This window comes from Pelophylax lessonae (assembly GCF_965119305.1).
Source record: "Pelophylax lessonae genome assembly, chromosome: 3".
In the NCBI taxonomy this organism is placed as follows: Eukaryota; Metazoa; Chordata; class Amphibia; order Anura; family Ranidae; genus Pelophylax; species Pelophylax lessonae.
The window spans coordinates 31,437,968-31,457,521 of NC_138770.1; the positions used below are offsets into that span (position 1 = coordinate 31,437,968).

The 19,554-nt window shown below is 44.8% G+C and overlaps 2 protein-coding genes across 2 annotated transcripts in view; one reads left to right on the plus strand and one right to left on the minus strand.

Moving 5' to 3' along the window:
- LOC309550268 (uncharacterized protein) overlaps nt 1-19,554 on the plus strand; it is a gene marked incomplete at both ends in the record, with an annotated part of 461,917 nt that overhangs the window by 379,552 nt on the left and 62,811 nt on the right. The window lies entirely within an intron of this gene.
- The window catches only part of LOC309549900 (uncharacterized protein), a gene marked incomplete at its 5' end in the record, with an annotated part of 101,551 nt that overhangs the window by 40,696 nt on the left and 41,301 nt on the right, over nt 1-19,554 (minus strand). The window contains 2 exon segments of the mRNA XM_082250391.1: nt 4,005-4,680; nt 4,682-4,869. Coding sequence (XP_082106517.1) covers nt 4,005-4,680; nt 4,682-4,869 — 864 coding nt within the window.

The following is a 19,554-nucleotide window of genomic DNA, read 5'->3' on the forward strand; positions in this document are numbered from 1 at the left end:
TTACTTCTGCTCCCATACTACGCCATCCAGACCCATCCCTCCAATATATTCTGGAGGTAGATGCGTCAAATATGGCAGTAGGAGCAGTTCTCTCCCAACGACCAACAAATACTTCACCACTCCACCCAGTTGCTTTCTTCTCTAAATCACTGAGCAGCCCAGAGGTGAATTACCCAGTGGGTGAAAAGAAGTTGCTTGCCATAAAACTGGCACTAGAGAATTGGCGACATCTACTTGAAGGTACCCGATTACCAATACTCATATATACAGATCATAAAAATCTTCAATACCTTCAGACTAACAAAACTCTTTCCCACCGGCAGGTACGTTGGTCATTATTCTTCCTAAGATTCAACTTCCTAGTGACCTACACGCCTGCAGACAAAAACAAAAAAGCGGATGCGCTATCACGATTAACCGAAGATAACTGCGCCGAAATCCCTTCAATTCCTATAATACCCTATGAACGTATTATTGGTGTTGTTCGTTCCCTGAAGGAAGAGATTTTGCACAGTATAGGACTGGATTCACCTCCACCACAACTAAGTACTGATGCAGAAGGCTTCCTCTACTACAACCACAAACTCTACATACCCCCTACTATGCGTACCAAGATCTTGGAATTGTCACATGATGTGCCTATGTGTAACGCTCCTGCGTTTCATGTATGGTGTGGATTTTCAGCTGCAGAAATATTCCACTTCAGTAGTCATGTAAGAGAGATGCTGAGATACCATTCCCAACCTCAATGACTCATCATGTGTGGAAGGTCTTAATTCAGCTAGTAAATACACACACTCAACAAGCTGGTTCCTAGAGTGACTTTATGTATGTAGTAACACAGTGATGAAGATTTAAGAGACAGGTTGAGTGGAGGTGGTAGGTGACAGACACTTGAAGGTAAGACAGTAGCAGATGGATGCAGGTAGGTTTAGCAATCATGTATGGTAGCAGATGACAGAGTAGCAGGTGGACATACAAGAGTGATCAACCCAGTGCAGGAATAAGTAGCAGTAGTCTTAAGAGCTAGCAATCTAGATATGCAGATGTGATAAATAGTCTTTACTATGCAGAGCTAGATAGTGTAAGCTTAGTATAAGTTTATAGAGGGTTCCCCTGCGGGGTACTTAGCACTAATAGCAATACAGCCAAAGGTTGGTTCAGGAGGAGCGGATGATCCGGAAGCGGGATGCAGGGATCAGCGCAGCGAGGTTCCGTCAGCGAGGTATGCTTGCAAGCACGAAAGCTTCAAGCCAAGTTAGCATCCAGGTAAGGGTGTTTGAACGAACACATGTGAGTGAGAACCAGCGTTTTAAATAGCCATCTAGTCCGGCGCTGAGTGATGACAGCTTCAGTCTTAAAGGTGTATGCGCACCTTTCCAAAAGAGAATGGTGGGGCGCATACACTTGTGAAAAGAGTAATTTAGGGTACCAAAGGTACCGGAACATTACACTATGGCAGGACATATGGGTATGACTAAGACCTTTAATTTGCTTACCAGGCAGTTTTGGTGGCCTGATATGAAGACGTCTGTACAAAAATTTGTTTCTTCATGTGACATCTGTGCAAGGTCCAAAATTGACACCACAAAACCATCTGGTCTACTTTGCAGTCTACCAATACCCCAGGTTCCATGGGAAGTTGTGTCCTTAGACTTTATTGTAGAATTACCACCTTCCAAAGGATTTAATACCATTCTAGTGTCAGTGGACCATCTGACAAAGATGGCACATTTCATTTCTATTCGCAGACTACCTTCATCTAAGCAAACAGCGGAATTACTAGTGAAACATGTGTTCAAGCTACATGGAATTCCAAAGACTCTTTTATCTGACCGTGGTTCACAGTTCATCTCCAAGTTTTGGCAAGCTCTATGTCATATACTACGGATTGAGCGAAAGCTCACTTCTCCTTACCACCCTCAGACCAACGGACAGACTGAAAGAGTCAACCAGTGCATTGAACAATATCTACGTTGCTACACCTCATACCTACAGGATGATTGGGTGGACCTCCTCCCTCTGGCGGAATTTGCTTATAACAACGCAACCCACAGTACTACTAAGCAAAGTCCGTTCTACTTAAACTATGGGTTCCATCCCACACTTCTTCCACCACGCATCCTACCATCAAGTAACCCAGTAGCCTCGGATTATCTTACCCAAATAAAAGACTCTCTGGGTTTACTTAATACCACCATCTCACACGCTCATAGTCAACAAAAAAGGTACTACGACCTTCGTAGGAAACCTTCCTCTCAATATGCTATTGGGGATCTCGTTTGGCTATCTACAAAAAATTTGAGGTTAAAGATCCCTAGTAAAAAGCTTGGACCTTTATTTCTGGGACCCTTCCCAATTAAGAAACTCATTGGAAAAGCTGCAGTGCAACTCACTTTACCGGCAGATCTCAGAATACATCCCATCTTTCATGTGTTGTTACTGAAACCACATGTTCCTAACCAAGGAATAAGGCCTACCATCTTGCCTCCACCTCCAGTACAAGTTGAAGGCGGAGAAGAATTTGAGATTAGGGAAATTTTGGATTCTCGTATACACAGAGGAAAACTCCAATATCTCATAAGATGGAAGAACTATGGACCCCAAGACGACACCTGGTTGGATACTTCTGACGTTCACGCACCCAGGCTTATACGAAGGTTTCACTCCAAATACCCGGAGAAACCAGTGCTATAGGCCTTCCGGAGCCGGCCTTAAGGGGGGGTACTGTAAGATTCTGGTACCTTCGGTACCCTTATTGCCCATTTTCCTTTTCATATTGCGTCCCACCTTTTCAGTTAGGTGGAACGCATATACCTTTAAGCCGCATGACATCATCACTGAGCGCCGCTCTGAGCGGCTATTTCAATCGCCGGCTTTCTCTCACAGGTTGTTCGTTCAAACCGCATGCTTAACAGCCTTGTCTTATGCTGCCGGAGCCTCCAGCTAATTCCCTTACCTGGAACAGACCGGAACCTCCCTATTTGATCCCGTATCTCGCTACCGGATCACTCTCTTACTACCGACCCTTCTGCTTACTAACCCTGCTAGTGATAAGTACCCCACAGGGGATTCCTTCATAACAAACTTACACTACCTACTTCTGCACACTAAGGACTGTTACTATCTATGCATTACTAATTCTATCATCTGCACTGTTACATAGATTGCTAGCTCTTGAGTCTACTACCATCTATATCCTTGCACTAGGTTAGTCTCTCCTGTATATATCATCTGCTGTCCCCTACCACCTGTTACCATACATGATTACTAACCTATCTGCACTCTACCTATCACCATCTACTACTCTCCTGAACATTACTATCAAGTGCTTATCATTGCTATCACTGCTCACGCCTGTCTCTTCAGCACATCACCTCTATACTATCGTATACAACCTATCACTCCAGGAACATCTCATTGAGTGTATGTATATTTGCATGCTGGAGCAGGCCGGGCCACAATGATGAGTCTGGAGAGTTGGATCTGGTAATTCAACACATCTCTTTACGACTACTGAGTGGAGATTCTGCAGCTGCAAATCCAGCTCACTAGAACAAAAACGCAGGAGCGTTACAGTCAGAGGGCGATGCGGGTGTAAACCAACCCCGAGTGGATTGTGGTGGTTTCACATTGGTTTATGGACTAAACAGTTCCACCCGTTACAATCCAGCGTCCATTTCCCGTAGTACCAGCAGGGGGCCTACTCTGATGTTTCATTAGATTTCCTTTATTTTTAAACTTTCCCGCACTCTGAACATGAAAACGGAGCCCCTAATATAAGTGTGAATTCTCTGCTGTTTGAAGCGTACAAAAGGAGTGAAACATTTCCCGCACTCTGAACATGAAATAGGACGCTCGCCTGTATGAACTTTCTGTTTTCGAAGAAATAAACCTTTGTTTGGAAAACGTTTCCCGCACTTGTAACATTAAAAAGGGCGCTCATCTGTGTGTATTCTCTGATGGCTAAGAAGGTTTACTTTCTGATTAAAAAATTTCTCGCACTCTGAACATGAATAGGGAAGCTCACCTGTGTGTATTCTCTGATGCCTAAGAAGGGTTAATTTCTGTTTAAAACATTTCCCGCACTCTGAACATGAATAGGAACGCTCACCTGTGTGTATTCTCTGATGGATAAGTAGGTTTCTTTTACTATTAAAACATTTCCCGCACTCTGAACATGAATAGGGAAGTTCACCTGTGTGTATTCTCTGATGCTTAAGTAGGTTTCCTTTATTATTAAAACATTTCCCGCTCTCTGAACATGAATAGGGAAGCTCACCTGTGTGTATTCTCTGATGGATAAGTAGGTTTCCTTTATTTTTAAAACATTTCCCGCACTCTGAACATGAATAGGGAAGCTCACCTGTGTGTATTCTCTGATGGCTAAGAAGGCTTCTTTTATTATTAAAACATTTCCCGCACTCTGAACATGAATAGGGAAGCTCACCTGTGTGTATTCTCTGATGGCTAAGAAGGCTTCCTTTTTGACTAAAACATTTTCCGCACTCTGAACATGAAAAGGGACACTCCCCTGTGTGAATTCTCTGATGCTTAAGAAGGCATGATTTGTGACTAAAACATTTCCCGCACTCTGAACATGAATAGGGACGCACACCTGTGTGTTTTCTCTGATGGCTAAGAAGGTTTACTTTTTGACTAAAACATTTTCCGCACTCAACATGAAAAGGGACGCTCCCCTGTGTGAATTATCTGGTTCTGAAGAAGGTATGTTTTGTGACTAAAACATTTCCCGCACTCTGAACATGAATAGGGAAGGTCACCTGTGTGTATTCTCTGATGGCTAAGAAGGCTTCTTTTCTGTTTAAAACATTTCCCACACTCTGAACATGAGAATGAATTCTCTCCTGTATGGTATAAAGAAGATTCCCTGAGATGAGATGGTTTCCCGCACCCGTCGGCACTGTCAGATATTAGAGGACTATGTGAAGTATCAGGAGATTCCAATGATCTCCTCCAATGGTGAGGTCTGTCATGTATATTGTGAGGAACGGGATTTACTTCTGGAGAAGATGCCATGTCATTATCTTCTGTAGTCACATCTTCCTCCGATGTCCTTCTATTCCCACCACAGAGTCCGTCTGTCAGAAGACAAGAAAAATTACCAAGAGTTTTCCACACTCATATACACTGCTCAACACTTTATAATCACAGTATAGCATCAAGTCAGGGAACTCCTGGGATATTCATCTGGTCAGTCAAGTAGCAGAGGGGGTTGTTACCAACAGGTGCACTAGATGGGCAACAATGAGACAACCTCCAAAACAGGAATGGTTTTACAGGTGGAGGTCACTGACATTTTCCCTACTCATCTTTTCTGAGTGTTTGTCACTAGTTTTGCTTTTGGCTAGGGTCAGTGTCACTACTGGTAGCATGAGGCCATACCTGGACCCTATAGAGGTTGCACAGGCAGTCCAACTCCTCCAGGATGGCACATCAATGCCTCCCATTGCCAGAAGGTTTGCTGTGTCTCCCAGCACAGTCTCAGGAGCATGGAGGAGATTCCAGGAGACAGGCAGTTACTCTAGGAGAGCTGGACAGGGCCGTAGAAGGTCCTTAACCCATCAGCAGGACCGGTATCTGCTCCTTTGTGCAAGGAGGACCAGGATGAGCACTGCCAGAGCCCTACAAAATGACCTCCAGCAGGACACTGGTGTGAATGTCTCTGACCAAACAATCAGAAACAGACTTCATGAGGGTGGCCTGAGGGCCTGACGTCCTCTAGTGGTCCCTGTGCTCACTGCCCGGCACTGTGGTGCCAGGTCTACCACTGGCACCCTGTGCTTTTCACAGATGAGAGGAGGTTCATCCTGAGCACATGTGACAGACGTGGAAGAGTCTGGAGAAGCCATGGAGAAGATTATGCTGCCTGTAACATCGTTCAGCATGACCGGTTGGGTGGTGGGTCAGTGATGGTCTGGGGAGGCAATGTGGCAAACACAGCCACTGTATATTGTCCTTCGTGTATGCATTATGTTTATTGTATGTGTATACGTTTAAGAACCCATTGTTTGTAATGTAATGCTACAGCCCATCCCCCCCCCCCCCCTCTTGTTTCTGTGTCTAATTGTGTGGATTCATGACACAGACAATGGGCTGGGCTGGAGACATCTCTCCGCAGGGGGTGTGTATTGAAAGACTGTCTGTTTCAAGGTACAAATATTCAGTCCCCCATGTGCTGTACAGCCCCTGGAATGTCTGTGGGGATGCCCCTTGCATGGGGAATCCCATAAATACTGAAAGCCTGTGAATAAAAGTTGTTGTTGACTCCCAGCCTATGTTTCGTCTAGTCTCTGGGAGGGAAGAATGGTATAACGCTACCTGGATTGTTGCATGCTGTACCTGCCTATTTGGATTATTACCTGTTTTCCTGTCTACCAGCGGAGACTCTGTAGATTGAACTACTCCTCCGCTACAATTGGTGGCAAGCGACGGGATTGGAAACCGCACAGCAGATCCACGATCGGCAGTAACTACCAAACAAAGAGGAGAGACAGCAGCACAACGGAACGAGCCATTCGGATAAAACCAGCATTCGGGAAATATGTCAAAGTATACGAACGCTTGGTGAATGGAGGTGAACTATGCAGCATTGAAAAGAACTACATTGAAGGAATTATTGCGAACTAGAGGGGGAAACGCCAGCCACAAAACAAAAGCGACCCTTGTAGCAGAGCTCATGGAGGGATACAGAGGATACAGAGCAACCCCTGCAGCTGACCCACAGGAGGCAGAACGCAGCGAATTTGACAAGGAGCTACAGAGCAGACTGGCCTACTACCCAGAGCCCCACTCAAGAGAAATACTGGACCGGCTGATGGCGGACGTACACGAATACCTGGTGGTCAAAAACCAAGCAAGTCAGCGAGTCGGGGAGAGAGCTCCAACGCCTGTCCACATTACCCAGGGGAAGCCCAAGATTCCATACCAGGCGTTTAAAAGCTATACCGAAACCGACGGCGAGGTAGATGATTACCTACAAGATTTTGAAAGGTTATGCCACCTGCACAATATCAGTGTGGAGGATCGAGTACCCCTACTGGCAGGGAGACTATCTGGTCGCGCAGCAGAGGCATACCGTGCCGTACCCGACGAGGACAGTACAGACTATGCCAAGGTGAAGCAGGCCATTCTAGCTAGGTATGCAATTACCGCAGAGGCCTACCGCCTAAAGTTCCGAGATATTAAAAAGCTCACCAGAGAAACTCACACAGAATGGGCGCACCGTCTACAACGAGCGGCAAAAGGATGGTTGTAAGCCACACAAGTCAACACCCTAGAAGACCTGTTTCAGCTAATGGTAATGGAGCAGTTCTTTAACGGGATACCCACTCATCTGCAGAATTGGGTGCGAGATCAGACACCCCACACTCTACAAGACGCAGCCAAGTTAGCAGATGAGTTCCAAGATACCAGGAGGGAACAGCGCACTCAACCAAGAGCAGCCTATGGACCTACAGCACCAGTACCAGCCGTAACCGCAGCCGTCCCAGCACGCCCGAGGGTAAGCAATAACACCTACGCACCCTGGTATCAGGCTCGCCACCTGATACGATGCCACACCTGCAACCAGCAGGGACATATGCAGCGGGACTGCCCCTGCAACCGACCACGGCCCAGCTGGAATACCCCGGCACCCAACAACCGAGCAGCGGTTCATTGTGCCCAAGCAGAACCCTACAGAGTACCCGAGGTCCTAGCTTCCACCGAGGAACCTCTGGGTACGCTACATGAAGTCAACCCTATCCAAGCGGCTTCTGACAGCCGCCAAGGGCACCGACAAGAGGTACAGATGGAGGGGAGAAAGGTACAGGGGTTGCGAGACTCTGGAGCTACTATAACGCTGGTCCGCAACCAGCTAGTACCCAAGGGCAACCTCACAGGGGAGTGTGTGGCAGTACGTGTAACCGGGGGAGCGATCTACCAGATCCCCACTACCGAGGTACACCTGAATTGGGGAGCGGGGAATGGTAATGTGGAGGTGGGCATGATGCAGGATTTACCCGCAGATGTTATTTTGGGCAACGACCTGGGGGAGCTGACTTCAGCTTTTGTTCCCCAGTCTACCATCCACGAAGCTTATCCGGTTGTGACCCGGCAGCAGGCTCGCACCACAGGACCACTACTACCACAGAGGGGGCGAAACTCCTCCAAACACCAGACACCCAGATACCCATCCCACAGTGGGGTACAGTGCCACAGGTGCAAGCAGTTTGGGCACTATCGACGAGACTGTACCCATAGCAGGAACCAAGCTGCATGGATCCGACCAGGGTCACCCCTTCAGCACGGACAACGGTCCCCTACTATCCCACAGAGGTTCCCCCAGTCGTACCCAGGTTCAAACACACCTAAGAGCAATGGGGTACCCTTCATGAAGCTAACCCGGTGCAAGCCGCTACGGAGAACCAACAGCACCATTTACAATTGGTCCAGTTAAATGGAATGCCCGCTCAAGGTCTCCGAGACACGGGAGCCACTCTCACCTTGGTCAAGCGACACCTGGTCCCAGATGCCGCCCGAACCGGAGGCTCAGCAGTGGTACGGATGGCAGAGGGAGCAGTACACTGACTACCCACTGTGAGGGTCCACTTGAATTGGGGTGCCGGGTCAGGTCTGATTGATGTGGGGTTGATACGGGAGCTCCCCACCGACATCTTACTGGGGAACGATCTAGGCCAGTTGCCCTCAGCATTCCTGCCAGTCCAGATCCCAGGCCAACATCACGGAGACCTACTGGCCTTCTGAGGTCCAGACGCTTCAATGTTTGGATTAAGAACAGTATTGAGCCCGGTTGGAGAAGATGGTAATGTAATGCTACAGCCCATCCCCCCCCCTCTTGTTTCTGTGTCTAATTGTGTGGATTCATGACACAGACAATGGTCTGGGCTGGAGACATCTCTCCGCAGGGGGTGTGTATTGAAAGACTGTCTGTTTCAAGGTACAAATATTCAGTCCCCCATGTGCTGTACAGCCCCTGGAATATCTGTGGGGAAGCCCCTTGCATGGGGAATCCCATAAATACTGAAAGCCTGTGAATAAAAGTTGTTGTTGACTCCCAGCCTATGTTTCGTCTAGTCTCTGGGAGGGAAGAATGATATAACGCTACCTGGATTGTTGCATGCTGTACCTGCCTATTTGGAATATTACCTGTTTTCCTGTCTACCAGCGGAGACTCTGTAGATTGAACTACTCCTCTGCTACAGGCGTATCCATGGAGGGACGCACAGACCTCTACAGGCTAGACAATGGCACCCTGACTGCCATTAGGTATTGGGATGAAATCCTTGGACCCATTGTCAGACCCTAAGCTGGTGCAGTGGTTCCTGGGTTTCTCCTGGTGCACGACAATGCCCGGCCTCATGTGGTGAGAGTATGCAGCCAGTTCCTGGAGGATGAAGGAATTGACACCATTGAATGGCCCCAAGCTTGCCTGACCTGAATCCAATACAACATCTCTGGGACATTCTGTTTCAGTCCATCCGATGCCGCCAGGTTGCACCTCAGTCTGTTCAGGAGCTCAGTGATGCCCTGGTCCAGATCTGGGAGGAAATACCCCAGGACACCATCCGTCATCTCATTAGGAGCATTCCCCGACATTGTCAGGCATGTATACAAGAACATGGGGGCCATACACACTACTGAGGACCATTCTGAGGTCCTGCAATGACATTTCATCAAAATGGACTCGCCTGCTGCATCATTTTTTCACTTTGATTTTTGGGTTGTCTTTGAGTTCAGCCCTCTGTAGGGTGATAATTTTCATTTCCATCAAATGATGTGGCATCCTTTCCTTCCTAACACATTACCCAGTCCATACCAGTATAGATCCTAACACATTACCCAGTCCATACCAGTATAGATCCTAACACATTACCCAGTCCATACCAGTATAGATCCTAACACATTACCCAGTCCATACCAGTATAGACCCTAACGCATTACCCAGTCCATACCAGTATAGATCCTAACATTACCCAGTCCATATCAGTATAGATCCTAACGCATTACCCAGTCCATACCAGTATAGATCCTAACACATTACCCAGTCCATATCAGTATAGATCCTAATGCATTACCCAGTCCATACCAGTATAGATCCTAAGGCATTACTGAAAGAGTGTATCAATGTGCCTTAATGAAATATTGATATCCCACGATACCAGAGACATACATTTCAGCTAGTGCCCAACTCACAATGGAATATGGTCTCTACATTAACAAGTCATACATTGATAAGTACTTACATATTAAACACATTTCATTCATACCTTCTGGACACTTAACAGTTAGACTTGGCATATGGATTACAGACGGCACCTGAACACATTGATAAGAACTTACATATTAACACATCAGACAGCTGAGCATAGACGGGAAGGCCCTTCCACAAAAGCAACTTCAGACACAAGACATCTCACATTTACATCAATGTTTTAGGGACAACAAAACCTTTTCATGTATTGTCTTAGTAGATATATTCTATTGTTAAACTGACCCATGGATTGTACACCAGTTTAAACTGTTTTTTCCCGCTAAAATGGCCCATAAATGTGTGAGCTGTGAATAAACACACCAGATTTATTTCCATCAAGCTTGAGTGCTGTATGCCTGTACATCCCCTGGCCAGAGGGGGGAAAATTCACTGCACGAGGGAGTTAGAACTGAAGGGTCGTAGGTCTGGGACCTAAACGAAAATCATCTTGCAACTGCCTTTGACGTGAACGAGTTAACAGTTTGGTGTCAGAAAGCGGGATCCGCCATATACAGTATTGGGTGAGTAATTATTTTTTTATTATTGCCACCCTATACTGTCAGAGCGGATTAACAGTACCCGGTAAGCGCTACTGTAGCGCCTCCCAGGAATCTGATATTCCTAAAGATAATAGGGGGTCTGATGCCCCGGTTAGAAAGCAGTACTGTGTGTGATAGTGAATTTTTCCCTCCAAACATTGTATATTGCTGTAAAGACACTTAATTTATTTTTAGTCGCTATATATGATTGCATGCCATTGTATAGATGTATATGTAGATTGTATGTGAGATTAAGCTGAGCTTGAAGGTATAAACTTGCCCACTGAGAATAGTTAAAAGCAAACCATTAATTGGGTGTAGATAAACCTGGTTAAAAAGACGCAGGAAAACCACATAAGCTGGAAACCAGGTTTGCCAGTAAAGTCTAAATACTGACATCACCATCCCTAGATAAACCTTCAAACTCAGCTAATCTCACTTTATATTCTGAGTTTAGAATAATGGGCAATTCTTAAGGTATGGAGAATCCCAAGGGAAAAATGAAATTTAAGTTTAGAACTGAAAGTCATGTTAAAGAAAATTGTATGAAAATTGTATCGTGTATGGGCAAACTTAGTCGTGTAGAGGTGTGTGAGATCCATGGATTTTTATTTTGTGTTAGTTTTAATAATGTTCCTAAAGTGCTGTATCAGCAAAACATTTGATAACACTGAATGAATACTGGTTGCATAATGATTTGTTTTGTGTTTATTACTTATGTTTTAAAGTGATGTGACTTTGCCACAAGTACGACTAAAGGTAACAAATCAGTGCTATGCTTGTCATGGCAACTTTTAGAAGCAAGAAAATATATTTGGTGTATAAAGTGTGACCTTAAGGACTAAAATTGTATTTCTATTCTTAAATCGTGAGCAATTTGAACTTTATAATTGAGGTAACTGTTGACTTTTTAAAAGATTTTGGTGTCTTTCAGCCCACCATGGGCACTGAAACCCCCCCTCCCTTCTTTGACACAGGTTAATTGCAAGGCTTGGGAGTGTAAACAACTGTATTGTCATGGAAATTGACTGAGCTGAGTAAACTTTAACCACTTTAGAACCGCTCACAGTAATACTACTGCGGCAGAGTGGTTCGTTATCGTCCAGCGACGTAGTATTAACGTCGTTAGACACTCCCCCTTCTGGGCGGCGCTTGCGCGCCGCCGGAGGCTCGCTCCCGCTGTTTTCATTCACAGCGGGAGTCGGGCCAGGGGAGGAGCAGCGGCGATCGCCGCTGCTCTTACCCGATCGTCGGGGATCGAGTCTGGAGATCCGCCCGCTGTGTGTAAACACAGCGGGCGGATCTCCATAGTGACAGGGAGTGACAGATCGGACTGTTCAGCATAGCTGGACATCCGATCTGTCCATGACTCACACAGTCACCTCCCCCCCTACACGTCAGTAAGCACCAGGCATACATTAACCCCTCCCTCTCCAATAAAATTAACCCCTTCCCTGCCAGTGTCATTTTTACAGTAACAGTGCATATTTATAGCACTGATTACTGCAGTAATGTCACTGGTACCCCCAAAAGTGTCAAAAATGTCAGTCAAGGGTCCGATCTGTCCACCGCAATGTCGCAGTCCCGCAAAAAAAATCGCAGATCGCCGCCATTACGCATTAAAAAAAAAACACCAAAAATGACAGAAATCTTTCCCTTTGTTAGTAAACGCAATAACTTTTGCGCAAACCAATCAAAATACGCTTATTGCGATTTTTTTTACCAAACATATGTAGCATAAAACAAATTGGCCAAAAATTTTTAAAAAAATTGGTTTTTACATCTTTTTTGGGGGGAATTTCATATAAAAAAATGTTAAAAATATTGTTATTTTTTCAAAATAAACGCTCTTTTTTTGTTTATAGCGCAAAAAGTAAAAATCGCACAGGTGATCAAATACCACCAAAAGAAAGCTCTGTTTGTGGGAAAAAAAGGACGTAAATTTTGTTTGGGTACGGCGTCGCACGATTGCGCAATTGTCAGTTGAATTTGCACAGCGCCGAATCGCAAAAAGTGGCCTGGACGGAAGACAGCAAAATCCTCCGGTGGTAAAGTGGTTAAGAGGAAAGTACAAAAGAATATGTTAATTGTATATACAGATGTGTATTAACTATAATCTTTGCTTTTGTAGAAAAAAACAGTTTTTGAAGAATGCTCCAATGGGTTTAATATGGTGAAGTATAACTTTCTTGTAGCCAAATGGGAAATTACTAATGTTTATTTTTGAGCTGCTCATTTTTTTAACCATGGTGAACAATAATAATAAAACTATTAAAAAACTAGAAATCCACGTGGTAATAATTAATTTGACATCAACAATTTTTGGTATTAGAAAAGTGCACTGTTAAAACATCTAAGAAAGAAAATGTTTAAAATGCTTACTGTATGCTAAATACATAACCTTTGTTTTATTTTTAGGAGGAAAATATAATGTTTTGTTACTAAATTTTTTGATGCTTATTTCTCAGATAAGTTCTATGCCCTGGTTTGATTTCTTTAAGACTTTCAGAACAAAAGCAGATCACAGCCTTTAAAGACAATTCACCAATGGAAGTATTGTTCCAAATTGTTTTCTTCTGGTTTATTATACTGTTTACATATGTAAATTTTTATGAGTTTCATCCCCATATAGCTAATATTGGTGTTGTACTGCTTGTAGCAGTTTCTAATTTCTTATTTATTGGGTGTCAGATATTTGATGTGTTCTAATCTGACATATATGAGCTCTGGCATTAATGAGTTTCTATTCCTTAGATAATTAAGCATCTCCTGTCTTATAAAGTTTTTATTATATTGTGAGATGGAAGAATAGGATGGAGTTGGATAAATTGTTGCTCTAATTTAACACCTATAGTGTGCTAAGAATTATAATGAATGTATGTCAGTGTTACTACAAATTGTTAAGGTTACTTTGGTATTGCTAAGATTTTAAGTTAGGCCTATGACACAGATCTTCAGTTTTGCTACAGATCTGTCTCGTTTATTCACAAAGATCAGCATGTATGGTGGTACATGAAGTCCCATTGCATATGGGTCTGCTCTTACCTATTGTTCCTACAAGATTTAAAGTTTAAGACTAGGCAAACCTCCTGTTGTTAATTCAATTAGCTACATGGCCAGCCAGGCCATCTCTTTTCATTCTAAGGTGACTCATTGCCCCAGGCTTTGCATATTAATGTTCCTAGTAGTCAAGCTGTCAGGGAATCCCTGTGAGACGTCTGGGGCGTGGCCGTGCACAGGCTATTCCCAGAAGAATGACTAATGGGCGTGTCGCCAGACACAACCACAGGCACTCGTGTCCCTCCTGGCCTTTGACACCCTCTGTCTCACCTTCAGTGGGGTCTGGGCCGGAGATATAAGAGTGGCCGACCTCGTCAACTCAGACTCCTCCCAGGTACGTGACAGTATCAGTCAGCCAACTATGGAGTCTGAAAGGGAGGTCTCTCCACTGGAGAACGTTTGCCGATCGATCTCTGCACTATCCCACATGGTACAAAGCCTGCAAGGAAAATTGGATTGCATCGAAGATCAATTATCGGCCCGCAAAAATGACTCTTCTCTGACCGAGCCCAGCACATTCTGTGCAGTGGATTTCCACCCGGAACCTCGGGTTCCCATTCCTGAACGTTTTTCTGGAAATCGAAGAAAATTTCGGACTTTTCGTAATTCTTGTGAACTATACTTTTCCCTGTTGCCTCGAACCTTCTCTTCACAAGATACCAAGGTGGGGTTCATTATTTCGCTCCTTGGTATCCATCCGGACCCCGAAGTCTTGAAACTGGTACCCACAGTTTAATACGAATACCTGGATGTTTTCAATAAAAAGAGCGCTGATTCTCTTCCTCCACATCGTACATACGATTGCCCCATTGAACTGTTGCCAGGGGCAGAAATACCTTTTGGCCGGATCTACCCTCTCTCTGAGCTCGAATTAGAGACTCTCCGTAACTACATTAATGAAAGCCTGGAAAAAGGATTCATCCGACCCTCCACTTCACCAGCAGGAGCGGGCATATTCTTTGTTGAGAAAAAGGACCATACCCTTAGGCCCTGTGTGGATTATCGCGATCTCAATAAGATAACTGTCAAGAATCGTTATCCTCTTCCCCTAATTCCCGAACTTTTCCAGAGGTTACGAGGGGCACAGGTGTTCTCCAAACTTGATTTGAGGGGTGCCTACAACCTAGTCAGAATTCGTGAAGGAGACGAATGGAAAACCGCATTTTGAACACGCTTTGGGCATTTAGAATATCTGGTCATGCCATTCGGTCTTTGTAATGCCCCAGCCACATTCCAACATCTTGTTAATGATATATTTCGGGACTATCTTGATTTGTTTATCATCGTATACTTGGATGATATCCTTGTATTTTCCAGTTCTCTCGAACTACACAGAAACCATGTAAAGAAGGTACTGGACAGACTTCGCCAACACCGTCTTTACGCAAAGGCGGAGAAATGTGAGTTCGAAAAACAGGTTATCCAATTTCTGGGACTCATTATCTCTGCGGATGGCATTGCTATGGACCCGCAAAAGGTATCTGCCGTACTGGAATGGCCTGCCCCTGAGGACAAAAAAGCAGTACAGCGCTTTGTGGGCTTCGCTAATTTTTACAGGAAGTTTATAAAGAACTTTTCTGGCATCATATCCCCCATCACACAGCTGACCAAACAGTTTACCCCATTCAAATGGACTCCAGAGGCTCAAGCCGCCTTTGAACTATTAAAGACTCTGTTTACTTCTGCTCCCATTTTAAAACACCCAGATCCCGCTTTAACCTATGTACTTGAAGTGGATGCCTCTGAAAATGCGGTCGGGGCTATACTATCCCAACGACAAGGAGCCAAGTCCCTACTCTACCCTATTGCCTTTCTCCAGAAAATTAAGCTCCTCTGAGAGGAACTATGACGTAGGAGATCGTGAACTGTTAGCCATAAAGGCTGCCCTGGAGGAATGGCGCTACCTACTGGAGGGGGCTGCACACCCTATCCTTATTTTTACAGACCATAAGAACTTAGAATATTTAAGAACCGCGAAACGATTAAGACCTCGACAGGCAAGATGGGCACTTTTCTTCTCTCGATTTGTGTTCCATATAACTTTTCGTCCGGGCTCTAAGAATTGCAAACCTGATGCCCTTTCTCGCATGTTTCCTGAACCAGCTCCACCTCCTGAACCTGACACCATCTTGCCAGCTAAGAATTTCCTACTCTTGCAAACAGACTTGATGTCACAGATCAAGGGGACAGTTGCAAACTCCCCACCTCCTCTGAACTTGCATCTCCAGCAGAGGGATGGACTTTATTTCCACAAGGAACAAATTTTTATTCCTGAACAACTGAGGGTCACCATTCTTAAGAAGTGTCATGATCATCTTCTGGCTGGACACTTTGGTATCCATAAAACCTCTGATTTGGTCTCCCGTTCCTTTTGGTGGCCAGATTGGTTAAAGGACTGTAAAAACGATGTCAGATCCTGCTCTGTGTGTCTCAGAAACAAGTCTGATCGGGCCAAGACCTGGGGCCTGTTGGAATCCTTCCCCGTACCTGAAAAATCATGGAGTATGATCTCTATGGACTTTATTGTGGAACTTCCTCCATCTGAAGGGTTTACCACTATCTTTGTCGTAGTTGATCGTCTTTCCAAGATGGCACACTTTATACCTCTGAAAGGAACTCCCTCTGCCTCCGAAACTGCCTCCACGTTTATCAAAGAAGTGGTGAGATTGCATGGCATTCCAGCCAGCATTGTCTCTGATCGTGGGGTGCAGTTCACTTCCAAGTTTTGGAAAGCTTTATGTGAAGCATTAAACATTGAACTTTGTTTGTCTTCTGCCTACCACCCACAAACAAACGGACAGACCGAGAGGACAAACCAAACTCTTGAACAATATTTAAGGTGCTTCTCTTCTTTTTCTCAAGACGACTGGGTGTTACTCCTCCCTTTAGCGGAATTTGCTTATAATAACTCCGTCCATTCCGCCACCAAGCAGTCTCCTTTCTATGCCAATTATGGATATCACCCCTCCTTCCTACCTGAGTTACCTATGGAATCTGCTGTACCAGCTGTACAAGAAAGACAAAATTTTCTTAATGCCAACAGTCAGCTTTTGCGGGAAACCATTTTGAAGGCACAGGCTGGTAATAAAAAAATTTTTGATAGAAGAAGGATAGGGAATTTGAATTTAAAACCGGGGGATAAGGTCTGGCTATCTACAGCAAACCTGAGATTAAAGTGTCCCTCAAAAAAGCTTGGCCCAAGATACCTAGGTCCATTTCCTATCAGGAAGAAGATCAATTCTGTCGCATTCGAATTAATCTTACCTGGTAATCTGAAGATCCATCCCGTGTTCCATGTTTCTTTACTGAATTCAGCAGTTCCCAACCCCTTCCCAGATCGTGGATCTGAAGTTCCTGCTCCCCTTTTGATCAAAGGTAATGAAGAACTTGAGGTGGAGTCTATTCTGGACTGTAGAAGAAGGGGTGCTCGGACACAGCTTCTTATCAAGTGGAAGGGCTATGGCCCTGAGGATAATTCCTGGGAACCTGCTTCAAACGTCCATGCTCCTCGATTGTTACGAGCCTACCTTCTTCAACATCCTGAAAAACGGTCTATGTTGGGCATCCGGAGGCTGCCCTTAAGGGGGGGGCAATGTCAGGGAATCCCTGTGAGACGTCTGGGGCGTGGCCGTGCACAGGCTATTCCCAGAAGAATGACTAATGGGCGTGTCGCCAGACAGGTTATTTAAAGGAAGTTCAATCCTGTTTCCTGTGCTGACTGATGTTCAGCTGTTTCCTGTGACCTGATGATACCTGTATGCTTCCCTGTTGCTGACCTGGCTTGTTCTGAACTTGGACTTGGATTCTGCTTCTGCCTCTCTGCTAAACCTGACCCGGCTCCGTCCCTGACTTTGGCTCTGCTTACGATTTGGTACCCTGCTGCACCGCCTGTTGATGACCCTGGCTTTCCTACTACTCTGACTCAAACCTTGTCTCTCAGAACTACCCGAGTGCTTGCCTGGCTATCTGCTGCACATGTTCCATACAGCATTGCATGTTCCAGTTTCCAGGATCCGGACAAGCAGCCTATCCTGATCCATCAACAACCACAGGCACTCGTGTCCCTCCTGGCCTTTGACACCCTCTGTCTCCCCTTCAGTGGGGTCTGGGCCGGAGATATAAGAGAGGCCGACCTCGTCAACTCAGACTCCTCCCAGGTACGTGACACAAGCCTTTGTGTCGCCAAGTCTATTTCAAACCTGTTTGGTTTCAATTTCCTGTTTGGTGTCACTGGGCAACTGTACCATCTCTTATAAATTTCTGTTTGCATTGTTACTCACTTCTAGCTGTTTTGTGTGTCTCTGTGTGTCCATGTACACAAGACAGCTTGAATTTTACTCCCTACTGTTTAGTGATCCCAGCACCTTAGCCATGCAAGGGATTCTCAGTTGTCTATTGGCCTTTCATTCTAGGTAGCTGCCTGCTTGGGTGAGTAAGAGGACTGCAACCTGGGAACTGGCTGGAAGTTAACCCATCTCCACCTTTGGAGAAGACAAGGCAGTTCTTGAGACTTTGCACCTCAACCCTTCCAAGGGCCCTCACCATTGTTGCATGTGTGGACATGCTGTGTTCTCCCCAGATAGTGCTATTATTTATCCTTCCTGTCTTAAAATGACCTGCCTTCCTGTGAGCCCTGAACCCCAGTGCTGCAAGTGGTTCTTACTAGCATTTATTTTACTGCCTTCCTGTAAGACCAGAAGCCCAGTGCTGCACTATACTCCTGCCATTCTTGTAAATCTTGTATTCTGTGCTATCCAAGTTTTTGTCTCTGTACTTACATGTTCCTGATCTACTGTAGGGTTGTTGATCCCAGCCATAGGTGAAAGGCCCCCTTTTGAGACAGCCTATTGTTCATAATAAGTGTTTCCTTTGAATTCAGGATAGTGTACACAGTTTAGTGTGGATGGTGGTTGAATAACGCATTATATGAAATGAGAATGATTCCCTTTTGTATTAAGACATTTTGGTTTTCTTTTCTTCTAGGTCTTATTACCCTTCACAACATAGATTTACTTCAGCAGAAAAAAAAAAAACTCAATGGCTTTATGGGCATTTTTTTTGTTAATGATCTAATGTTGGACTAACAATCTGAGTGACGCCATCTTCAAAAAAAAATACCCTCCTTCATTCCTGCACGTTATGACATCACCACAAACAGCATTGATGGAGAAGAGCACTTTAACCACTTAAGCCCCGGAAGATTTTACCCCCTTCCTGACCAGGGGGTATTTTGCGATTCGGCACTGCGTGACTTTAACGGACAATTGCGCGGTCGTGCGACGCTGTATCTAAACGAATTTGGCGTCCTTTTTTTCCCACAAACAGAGCTTTCTTTTGGTGGTATTTGATCACCTGTGCGATTTTTTGATCATGCGCTATAAACAAAAAAGAGCGTAAATTTAGCAAAAATAGCAATATTTTTCACATTTTTTTATATGAAATTCCCCCCCCCAAAAAAATGTAAAAATCAAAATTTTTTAACATTTTCGGCCAATTTGTTTTATGCTACCTATGTTTGGTAAAAAAAATCGCAAAAAGCGTATTTTGATTGGTTTGCGCAAAAGTTATCGCGTTTACTAACAAAGGGAAAGATTTTTGTCATTTTTGTTGTTTTTTTTTAATGGCGGCGATCTGCGATTTTTTTTGCGGTACTGCGACATTGCAGCGGACAGATTGGAC